At 29.7% G+C, this 13012-nt stretch overlaps 1 protein-coding gene across 6 annotated transcripts in view; it reads right to left on the minus strand.

Moving 5' to 3' along the window:
• The window catches only part of LOC143226430 (E3 ubiquitin-protein ligase RNF123-like), a 121760-nt gene that overhangs the window by 34580 nt on the left and 74168 nt on the right, over nt 1-13012 (minus strand). For all 6 annotated transcript variants that reach the window (XM_076457372.1, XM_076457376.1, XM_076457375.1 and 3 more), the window contains 4 exons: nt 10073-10144; nt 5511-5601; nt 4823-4972; nt 92-219 (listed from right to left, as the gene is read on the minus strand). In XM_076457372.1, coding sequence (XP_076313487.1) covers nt 92-219; nt 4823-4972; nt 5511-5601; nt 10073-10144 — 441 coding nt within the window. The remainder of the gene's footprint in view (nt 1-91; nt 220-4822; nt 4973-5510; nt 5602-10072; nt 10145-13012) is intronic.

Below are 13012 nucleotides of genomic sequence, written 5' to 3' on the forward strand. Positions count from 1 at the left end.
TACATTTAGTGGTATAAATTAAATTGTATCAACAGATTATACTAGCTTAAAAATAATTTTCAAGATTAAAATCTCAATAGTCCAACATTACCTTCTCCAACTGACGATGAGCAGAATAATGATAAAGTCGTACAATGCCATCAAGAAGACTGGCTATATTGTCATGAATAGGCCTATGATCAAGATTTGACAGCAGTTGCAAGTCAAAACTTCTAGAACCTATAAACATGTAAAACAAGTTTGTGATAAAAATATTATTACTCATCTGGAAATAAAACTCACTTTGTTGAGAAATTATAAACAGGCAAATAATACATGCATTTGATCACCTACATAAAATATTATAATTCTTTTTATTCACTCTTTCATTACATATACTGTTCTACACACCAGTAGTAACATACATGTAATATTTTATTAATTTTTAACTCTTAATGAGCCATACATTTTGTTTATCTTAGTCAGAGAAATTTTAAAAATAATGACACTGAGGATTTAATAATTACTCAAGTAAAAACTCCACTCTAAACATAAGTGATGGTATCCATATGATTCTATTCCATTAATCATTATTTTAATTCTACACTACTACAACTTTTATACTTCTAATGCTGCTAGGTGCTAAACTACATTTCATAAATACAAGTACTATGAAGTCAGATCAGCAAGAAATTTAGTGGCTGAAATCTACAGTATAAGAAAGCTTAATGTGTCAAGAAATATGCCACTATAAGAAAAAAAGGAGGGAAGCATTAATACTAGTTATCAACAGATAACATTCTAACATTAAAACCATAACTTTTAATTATTTTCCTGAAACATACAGTATTGAAAATAATTATGGAAATGCAGAAATGATGCACACAGAGAAGTCTCAAATAATGAGCAACAGTAGCTAAATGGTCCATTTATAATTGGTATATCATTACAGAAAATAGGAGTGAATGGTGGGTAAGAGTTGTACAATGTCTTAGTATTTTGTAGTTGTTGTGAACAAATTAGTACATTGTTTTTTTTGTTTTTTCTTTTTGCTACCATATATTCATCAATGTATATATATATTTTTTTTTTTTTTTTCATAAAGTTTGTTCCAAAAATTCTCTATCACTTCTCAAGTCAATCTTTGGTTCCCATATCACCTTACAAGCCTATACAGCTTTGTGCAGGCAAAGTTATGGAGTGAATGTTCCAACATACTCTTTTTTTTTTTTTTTCTCTCTCTTAGATATCATTTTGTCACATTTGTTGCATACTTGAGGTGAATCCCTGCACAATACATCTTGTTCCTGAGGAAATGATATGACAAATAAGAATTTGATTGTACCTGTTAACAGTCAGGGTTCCACCAATTTTGTGTAGACTTCCCACACTACTAGCTAAGATGCCACCATACATGAATAGGTTACACTTCATGCTTCACTACAGATGATGTATGTTGATTTTGATACTATTCTCTTCTCTGCAATCAAACAAGTTATCAGTAATTGTTGCAAAACAAATTGAATCTGTATTTTGCTACAAATAAACATCCACTTCCAACTGTGTTAACCCTATTTTTGAAATTAGGTGCATATTTTAATATTTTATTTAGTTCTTTCTCTTTATCAGTGGTTTTGAGTAGTTATACATCCAATATGGCCACTTCACACTTATGTCTACTGTTCTCAAAGTAGTACTCACATCTGCACTTACAGATAGGCCTTTTGCAACATCTCTACTGAATTGAATTGTCATGCTTCATGGAAAAATGCATACTGTTAGATACTTACCATCACTTTTGGCTTTCTAGATAGACCACTACAGCCATAGATCACAACAATTTATTTAGGTGGGTGAAGGGTTTGGGACATACTCAAGGCTCCAGCATGGTCAAAGTGGGTGAAGCCCCAGAGGTATGTGTGTATGTGTAGGTTTTTTTACATTTAGGAAGGTCAAAAAATGCCTGCTTACTTCACTTTGTTAATTTGACTTAGAAGAAACTTTTTTTTATGATATAAGTAATCAGTTATTTTTGTATTCTAACTAACAACCAATGCTATGAATAATACTAATAAAGTAAGTTTTACATTGTGAAACTTAGTAAAGAGCACCCTACAGATAAAGTCAATAAACAGTTGTCACGTGCCAAGAAAATCAAGGAACTGATGTGAAAATGAAAGATGATGATAAAAGGAAAACAAAACCAAAAGAAGGATGACAAAAAAGAATAACGATTTTGACATAAGATATATGAAACTAAGTGAAACTACTTAAAAATTACACCAATCAAGATAACTACATGTAAACTTGAGAAATTGGGAGATAGGCTTTATGATCATAGGATACAGCCCTCCAGATCCACCCATTACATCTGTTACTTATAGTACTGGTTTCACAAACCCTATTCAGAACGTACATGAAGCTTCTACTGAAACATGCAATTTCATTTTAACCTGTCACATGGAGTAGCTTTCACCAGCTAAAACTTTTAATTTCTATATTTGTTATGTGAAATTTCTGTTCTGGGGGAAAATGTACATTCACAGAGTTCATAAAACTATCCAAGCTGAAATTCTAGGTCATTTTCATGACCATTTCTAAGAATTTTCCAGGTCATTAGGACATGATACATCACCAGAGAATAAACAGGCATGTCAAGCAACAAGCATATATCAGATCAATTTAAAACTTATTCAGTTATTATCATTAATTACCATTAAACCTTAAACATAAAAAATGCATTTAAAAATAGTTCAATTTAATAATATTAAATGTTTAACACTGATTTGTCATGCTTACAATGAGACAAGCTCTTCATTCATCTCTTGAGCAAAATATACTTTTACATAAATCCTGTTTTAAATTTTAACACCAGCTTATTATTGTATTTGTTGAAAGAATTTCTTAAATTTATACAGTACTTAATATACATAAATCAAAAACATAAAAATTAGTTAATAATAAAAACACTTAACACTTCAGTGTCAATGACTTGTTATGATTGCAATATAACAATACCATTGCTTAAACCTAGAGCAAAATATGGTCTTTCAGTTTATTACAAGTCCCTGTTAACATCAGTTTGTCATTGTATTTGTTAAGCAAATCTTTATGCACAATTTCAATTCTTAGCTAATAATAACAGTTGATATGAATGTGGTTAAAGCTAATAACAACATTAATTTTTTCAGATTCTTCAAAGTTTTCTATGAGCTGAGGATGTTACTCCTATCAGCTAAAAGAAAATCCCTGGTGAATTATGCTTTTATTAGAGACTTACTTCACCAGCTCATCAAATTCCAACACATCTTCCTCTTGACACTTTTTTATCCCCTTTTCAGTTGTCAGTTTGATCCATTACATTTTTTCTCTTTTTATTTAACTACATTGACTCTAGAAACTTCATCCAGGTAGTCTTGGTATCTAGGTCTTGATGCAGCACAGGACTTAAAAAGTACATTGGTTAAGATCCATTTTCATGATGCTCCAACTGATGTGATATGATCAGGTACAAGGCAATGCATCAAACATTTTCTACTTCAGATTTGTTATCTTTAAATGCTTCTCTTTACAGAGAATCCTTCTTCAAAACTAGCTCATCCAAGAGACAACAACAATAACTGGGACACAACTTTCCAGACACAATGGTCCTGTAGGATTATTCTTGAGAGACCTTCAGAAGGACATCCAGTATGTCATCCTTATTATATTATATTCACACAAGAAGTTATAATGAAATATATATTTTTTAATGTCCCTGTTAATAGTGATATCTCAGTTATTAAAGCAGAAAAATTCTATAAGTGTCTATACTCTGACTTATGAATTGAAAAAAAACCATCATCATGTATTCTTCCCCTAGCTAGCATCTCAAGGAACAATACATGTAAAGTACAAAGAAACAAATACAACGTCCCCCCCTAAAAAAAGTACTGTACAACTACCCTTTGAGGAAACCAGAAGAACACAGGTTTAATAACTAGTACCCAAATTCCTCCTTCAGGTTTCTCTGAAACTCCTCATAAAATGCCCAATTAATGTAAAAAATTGCAGTATATGGTCAAATCTTAAGCTCTGAGTACAGGGCTGAAGCATTCTACAATGTCAGTGGCTGTATCATGACCCAAGAAAACTGAGTTCAGGTATAGACCAGTAATCCTACAGTTGCTTATCCAGAACCATACTGTGGTATCCATTTGATGTTTGTTTTTTTGTTGTTGTTGTTATACTGTTGTAGAATTCATTAAGTTAAAAACATCACTGAGACCCGTGCTTTTGCTTTCTCCATTAAAATACAGTTGAAGTGGGGTACCAATCTATGGCAAACAAGGTAGCTAGTTTTTGTTCACCACAATTTTCAGTAATGTGACTGTTCCAGAAAAAAAGAGTCTCCAATACAACTTCTGTGACCTTTTCCATTAAGCATCTATACAATAGTGGTAAAGAATATATGTTAAAATTGACTAGAGTAATTATTTTAAAACTTAAGTACAGCTAAAAGAAGATAACTTTAGGTATTCATAAGATAAAATATAAATGACAAATTGACTAACAAAATTATTTCATGCATAAAAAGTAAGAATTATTATCATAACTAGACATGTTCCATACTGACATAAAATACAGATGGGGGAAAACAAATTTAAAAATTGAATATATTAATGATGACTATACAAATGATGTAATTTAGAAGCAATAAATTACATTACCTGGATTCTCCTTTCTAAATTAAAACTTCATCACACACAAATAAGTGTTTGAATTATCTGATGTATATCTTTCCTTGTCCAATCTCTGCATCTGAAATAACTGGGACTTAAACAACAGTTATTGTTTAGATTACCTGATGAATGTCGAAAATCAGAAGTTGACTCTCTTTCCTTCAGTTCTTCAGCAAAGGATTTTGTCAGATATGAGATCAATCCACCTGCTCGTTGAGTATGACTATATGGCTTATTGTGACTGCAGAAAAATCTGAGTGGTACATACATGTCTGGAAAATAAGACAAGTGTCACTTTATCGAACAGAATTATACTGAAGTGATCATTTAAACTTATGATATCCATTAAATAAAGAAAAACTTTCAGTTTTTTTTCCTATAGAAGTACATTTGTAAGAAAAGTTACTGATGTAGTTAAGTAATTCATATAAAGAATCTAAAGAATGGTACAAGTCTAAGAAAAACTCTTTACTTGTTTAACTTATCCTCCCCTCATTAGTATTACTAGGCAGTGGAAGAAGTGGTTACTGGTAATACAATCTTCAGAAGAATCTCAACTTTTTTCATTCATCCTCTCTTCACTACTGACACTAGCTAGTGGAAGAAGTGGTTAACGATAATGCAATTTTTAGAAGAATCTCATCTTTCACTCATCCTCTCTTCAGTACTTCCACTAGCCAGTGAAAGAAGTGGTTAATGGTAAGGCAATACTTAGAAGAATCTCACCTTCTTTCACTCATCCTCTCTTCAGTACTGTTACTAGCTAGTGGAAGAAGTGATAACTGGCATTTAACTTGGAAAAAATCTCACCTTGTTTAACATCTCCTCTCCTCAGTAATGTCACTAGCCGATGAAAAAAACCCAGGTTAACAGAGGAATGACATGACTGTGCTGGGGGAAACTGAAAAGTAAAGGTATTTTACTATTTAAAAAAAAAAGCAAATTCACATGTTCACATGTCCGAAGACATATGAGAGCATGAAAGGCCAGTTTAAAATTTTGAAATCTTCCCACAATACTCCAACAAACAAAATACTTCTGAATCTTTTTTGATACTTTTAAAATCTATAATTACACTACAGAAGTTTGGTGTTCAGACTTTTGCCAATGAATTTATTATGCTTTTAAATGATTTTTGTAGTACATCTAAAGTACAATAAAATACAAACACTTATGACTTTCAATTTTTTCATAGAAAAATGATCATATGAGCTTATAAGAGTTGTTTTATGTGAGAAAATATCACTTGTTACTGAAAAATATTTAAAAGTGTGAGTGTATTTCAATTCTTAAGTTAATAAACAGAAATAGAATATTACACAAAACATTCTAGCTATGATTCTTCCTAAATTAAAATAAAAGCAAAAACTTACTGCTAAAATTTAGTTTATGTAAACAAACTCTGATTTATTTAATTATTCTTTGTTTTAATCCTTTCTCCACATGCCACAAGGTTTTAGTGTCTTTCACTAAAAATTTAATTAAACTACTTTCTTATCATGGTATATCAATAAATATATAACTAATAATCCATATTTTAATACTGTATAAGTTTCAATTTATTAATTTTATAAAGCAATATTTAAAAAAAATCTAGAATTATCCCTAGTGTGAGAATTGTGATATTTGCTCTCTAGGCATCTTTCTTCTGTAGTTTATGTACCACTCCTCGGAGAAGTACAATATTTAACAAAAATTACTTATTAAAATGTTATTATCACTCATGCAGAGCATAATTTTCACTGCCTTAAATTTTATTTGCTTACAGAGCCATGAAATCGACCACCAGAACCCTTTTTCCCCACACACCTGTTGCATGCTCTCTGCCAGAAATTGCCAATAGTTCTTTCTGACATTCAATACAATATTACTTATAACCAATAAAAAGCCAAGATTTCCATCTATCAAATGATTTAATAGTCCTTGTTGCAGAGCTAGAAATCCAGAAAAAATTAGTTATTAAATATATTCTACTTTTTGTACATGCTATTATTCTGTGTTCTTTGGTGCATTATTTAATTAAACATAAAAATATTTATTGAGTACTATAAATAGTATAGAAAAGTTGTATTAAGTGTCATTGAAAGTTGACACAAACAAAAAGGAAGACTTAGATAAGTACTTTCTTGCAAAATGTAAAAATAGGAAACTTTATGTGTTAGAGTAGGTAAACAGATAACAATAATAATATAAGAAATTATTTTATGGAGTACATTCACGAGCAGCTTTGTGCATAAAGTAATTTAATAGCTTAAAGTAAGCTGCATGTTCTCCAAGTGATTAACAACTTACAATAACATGAGTAGTAGTTAAACAGGGTTTAAGGACAATAAAATTTAAGTGTAAATAGATATATACCATTATGAGTTTAAAGCTGTTTAAGACAAACAAATGTAATTTCACAGAATAATCTGAAAGCATTCTAGAAAAAAAAATAGGATAATTTAGATGTGTTGTTCATCATTTGTTGTCAATCAAATTTATCAACCTTGTATAAAGTTAAGAGTTGAGAAAATACCTGATAAAATATAAAGTTTTATCGATAATATATGTTGAATATTTTCAAACAAATTATTTTTAATCGTAATGTGGAAATCTCTTAGCACTCAGACTATATATATATAGAAATACTATATATGTTTATGAACAAATCTTTAGTAAAAATACTTCATTAAAAAGGTTATTTTCTGTGTATAAAAGATTTCTCTTAGCACTCAGACTAATATATAGAAATACTATATATGTTTATGAACAAATCTTTAGTAAAAATACTTCATTAAAAAGGTTATTTTCTGTGTATAAAAGATTTCTAATGTTTAATAAAAGGCTGCTAAATTCTGTGAAGATACACAAAGTGTATATTAAAAGTTCTAGTGTGGAAACTATAATGAACATAAAATAGTTGTGAGGTTAGTCAATTCAATTTGATTGACCAAGAAAATTAACCATTATCAGATCAAATTTCCACAACTTAAAAGTCTACACATTTTAAATCTGAAGTTAAATATTTAATAAACAGAAATTATTAAAGTAAGAGGGTAGAATGTTATATTTAAATGGCTTTGAATAAATAAATCAATAAGTCATGTAAGAATCATAAGTAATATAAAGTTACAGTAGAATATGTATCACTACTACATTTTGACATTGTTTGGTATTTTGAAGGTAATGTGATACCCCCAAACCTCAATTGCTTTTGGGAGAGGTATGTAACAGCCCTTTCCATGGCAAAATAAGCATGTGTAGATGTAAAAATGAATGTTCATATCAGGGATTGAAAATTTCGACAACAGGGGTATCCTTTGTACTTTCTGGTATTTGAAATGAAAACAGCATGAATTAACTTGAGACATCAGTACCATAAAGAGAGCATCCTCCAAATGGTCATATCTCAGCTTCAAAGAGAACAGTAAGGTATCTTGTAACAGGTAAGAATCAACAAACACAGAAGTGGCAAAAGCAATTCCTATGCCCCAGGCAACAGTACACACAATCAAGAAGAATCTCCATCTATAAATGCAACACAAGTCAAGTTTAAACAAGTTGTTTTCATTACACATCTATTCAAGTGTTACATACTTCATGCAGCTGGAAAAGTAAAATAGTAGTATTCATGCTATCCCTTATAAATACATATTGGTCAAGTTTCCAGATGCAGCACAAATAGACTTCTATTGGAAAAGAAGCTGGAAAACTATTTTCTTTGTAAATTAGATGGATTATAGAAAACTTGAAGGAAGGAGTTGTGTGTTTTAGACATGGCAGAGTCTTTTGCAATTGAAACTACATCACAGAGTTATTGTCAAAAAGCATGATAAATAAAAAAGCATGGCTGGATGTGGTGAAATGGATGATACTGGTGTGTTGATGCCATAAACTCATTTGATTGGTTGGTTAGTTGGTGTTTATTAGCATAAAGCAATTAGGCTATCTGTGTCAAACAACCAGTAGAAAATTAAAAATTGACAATGACATTGTTCAATGTCAGGGGTGAGCCCACTGTGAAAATATGTCTAAAATGATACCATCACTCATGTTCATAAAATGTGGGCTATTGTGACTTGAGTGTCACACATTAGTGCATCAGTTTCAGATACAAGAAAATGATGAGTTAAAAAACTGTAATCAATACACATCCCAGCCAGAACAACTTCTTTCTGATCCTTACTGAAGCAAGACGGCCAAAAAGCAACAGAAGGTTTGATTTGGAAAAGTTTGTTACCATATTGTTTACTTCAAGTCAACTACTAACTTGAATGCAGGACTATAATCCATGTATTGAACAGGCATGGCAGTGATAGCACCAGAGGAGACAGACTTAGCTGTGGTGTCACTGAGCTCATTCACATGAATACTGCCATGCCCTGGTATCCAAAAAAGCTGGATAAAAGTAGATGATAAAGAAAAATGGCCAGTTAGTTTTGAATATCAATGAAAACAGGGTGAGAATTAACATGAAGTAATTCAAGGGCCAGTAAAGAGCTAAGCAAATCACCAAAGATAGTACAGTTCATGTAGTACATAGCTTACACGCTATCCAGGATGAGAAAAATAGCATACAATTCAGCGATGAACATAGAAAGTGCAGAGAGGATCCTGTGTGCAACCACCAAACCACACAAACCATGACAGATCCTACAGAGTCACCTGATTTTGAACCATCTGTATAAATGGGAATAACAGGATTGTTCAAAAGACGTTTGGCAAATAGAAGATGGTACTTTCAAGTCCTACATAACCTAGTTACCACAAATAAACAATTCTAAAAACAAAGATTTTAAATGTCACACAGTTGGTGAAAAAGAAAGCATATCTAAATGGAACAAAATCCAATTCAGATTTTATCACATAGAATATATAACAGTTAAATAATGCTTCAAATATAAAATTTTTATAGTTAACAAATTTCTTATAGTATATGATGAACTGATATATGCTACAATGGCATTTTAGATATCCAGACAAGAATCAGTGTAAAAGCTTAAAGTTTTTAAAACATCCACTTCACATTGTTTTCTGGAAATTTTGTTTATCACAAAAAACTCTCAGAAATACAATGTAATTAGAGCTGTTTTATTTAATTTTAGAGTGAAATAATTTGTACATTTTACCTGATTTAACTGTTTAATATATTTTTTTAAGACTTAAAGACCTTTTTACAGAATACTAATTATTATTATGTTAAGTATATAATATTTCAATAAAAATCTATCATTATTCTCCAGTTAATAAGTCCTTTAATAAAATTAAAAATATAATAGATAATGTTCAGATAAATTATCATTTTCAAATTTAATTTCAACAAGTTTATACAATTCTTGGAGTAATCAACATCATTTTTAATAATAAGTACATTTAGTATAATAACTTACCTTACTTTTATTTGTATTTTCTTTCACAAAGTCATGGAACTTTCTCAGGAAATTCTCATTACAGTTATTATCCTAGAAGTAACATCAGAGACCAATAAGTATTAACTATATGAGACTTGGGTAAGTCAACTACCTGCAAGTGTTTCATTAAACACACTGAAACTTCAGAATTACTTTCTAGAAATTATCTAGCTTTTGAAAGTACCTTATTTTTATATGTGATACTTGTATGACTTTGCAGGTTTGAAATTTCTAAAATATTTTATTGCTACATGTGTTTTCTTTTTTTTAAATGACTTATCATTGCTTTAGGTAATTACTATCTATTATGTTTTCAACATCATTTTAAAACTTTCCTATTAAGAATCTATTTTATAAAACAGTAAATTTTATTTTTACTTTGATTAAAAACAATGCATACAGTGTTAGTGTTTGCAATAACTGGCATAAAATAAAAACTTTACTATCATACCAAAATTATAAGCAAACTGAATATTTCAAATAGTTAATCAGAAGGTTTCAGCATGTATGTAATAAGTTTTTATTTGCCCATTCAACCCTTTACTTAATAAACTACTACGGCTTAATGCAAAACTTGATACAACCAAGTGAAGAATGATTTAACTAACCTATCTCATCTTAGTTCATAAAAAAACATTTCCTTTTCAATCATACTACAACACTTTATTCCATATGAAGCACAATAACAAAGTATTCCTTTTATAAGCTTTTAAAAAAATCAAGATGGTAGCTGCAGCAAAAGTTTTCACTTTTTATTCTACCAATATAACCCCAAACAAAGTTTGTTGTTGTTGTTGTTTTTTTACTTTGTTCCAATCTCTATGAAAACTCATGCTGAACTAATAGCCTTTTTTATTCTTACAATTGAAAAGAATAGGAAAGTAGTTTAGAGGATGGGTTTAGATCAGTAATGAAAGAATTAAGTGGGTGAAAAAAGTTACAGAATATAAAATGAAACAAGAATGAAAAACTTTTGACAATTTAAAATAAATATATTAATGACTATGAAAATAATATTTTGGAAAGCCATCTACTTCTCAATAGAAACCCAATAGAAGGTTGTTGCCTAAAACATTTTATTGACAAATAAACTTTTGGCTAGTGTTTTGCCTTTTTTTTCTTTCTTTTTTTTAATATATGCTTAAGGCTTTTGAGAGCTGAGATATGAACAGTTACATTATAACTAAAGTTGAAAAACAGTGAGGAATAAATACTAATAAAACCACAATATTAATTAAGGTACAATAAAAACCAATGACATTTTGTTTAATAATGTTATTACTCTCATTTTAGGTGGCTAAAAGTGTCATATTATGCTAAAAAAAAATTAGCAAATGATTGCATTAGGGCAGTGCTCAAATCAACCCAAAATCAAACTTTAAAATTTTTTAAAATATTTTTCTTTATAAATTTAAATAAATAAAACTTTTTATATAGTAAATTTCTATTCTTACGTTTTCTCATAAAGTGAAAAATTATTACAAATTTATATACTTTTTCTAATACAATGGTATAATTTACCTTGAAAAGAAGACTGCACAATATGAACACAAAAAATAGTTAATTAAAAAATGTCAGGATACAAACATTATAGGAAACAGTGATTGACACATTTCCCTTCATGAGATACATATGCAAGATTGTTATACATCAAACATTTAATTTTTTTTTCCAGTAAGATCACCAATAGCATGGCATCCAACTCAAAATAAACATATTTGTTTGTTTCATGGCCAAGTACGAACACACTTAAATTTTGCAACAAAAAAACAAAAACAAACTTTTAACTAATATCATAATTTCTGCAGTGCAAGATATTAATCCTCTATATTCTCTGTACGTTTGAAAACTACAATTTTAATTTTTACAAAGAAAGACAACTCGTAAAAAAAGCTGAAATCTACAAGACTTGAAGTCAATATCTTTTCGTTTCTCTCTTTCATAATAAAGTTAGTTTCATTTGAAATGATTTGGAAAGATAAATTTTGTCAAAGCTAGTGATAAGTTTAAAATACCCCCATCATAATTAAAAGAAAAAATTTTAAGTGCCTTTCAGACCAAAAGAGTCAATGGAATCTCAGCTCTCCAGGCCAAGTAACACTCCCCTGTACCTTTTATCATTTAAAATTATTTGAAGGACCAAGTCTGAAGCTGTAAGTACAATAAAAATATATTAGTCTACAATGTTATATCTACTCTTATGATCAGTGTGATGTTACGTCAAATAATTAAAAATGTAACATCATACCACACTCACTTGTCAGAAAACAGATCAAATCTTATAAAAATGACATTGTGGTGATCCAGATTGACAAGTTTATTTATATACAAAGTAATATGCACATACCTTGACTTTTAATTGTTCTATTAAAATTAATATTAATTGTACTATTTTCACTCAAATCTCACATTACTCCCATGTACAAACTGCTTATTATTTTTGTTGAATACTTTATTGCTTCATGGACAAGGCTTAATTTTATCACAATAAATATTCTTGACAGATTTATGATCCATGTTTTTTTTTTTTTTCCAAACATTCAACAGCTTATACCTTCCCTACACAATGATTCTGTAATGGTCACATGGTATATATGGTGTAAAACTGTTTTTATTCAAAATTTAACAAACTAGACATGTGTTTCATAAAGTGCACTGCCAAGCTTAGACAGTGTTGTCATGAACAGTTTGCCACTCTTTACATCATTCTAAGCACATTCTATGCATTCATTTAAATTTGCAAATTTTATTCTCTTTGTATATTATATTTGCAAATAGATGTATTTTTGTCTTACTCATTAGATACTGCAATGAAAACTGAGACGATTGTGTATTTCATACTTAGCCTATATCAACAGAATAAGAACAGTTGCTAGTGTAAAGAAGGTATCTGTTTTCAATTTGATTATTAATAACAGA

This window comes from Tachypleus tridentatus, chromosome 9 (genome assembly GCF_004210375.1).
Source record: "Tachypleus tridentatus isolate NWPU-2018 chromosome 9, ASM421037v1, whole genome shotgun sequence".
Classification (NCBI taxonomy): domain Eukaryota; kingdom Metazoa; phylum Arthropoda; class Merostomata; order Xiphosura; family Limulidae; genus Tachypleus; species Tachypleus tridentatus.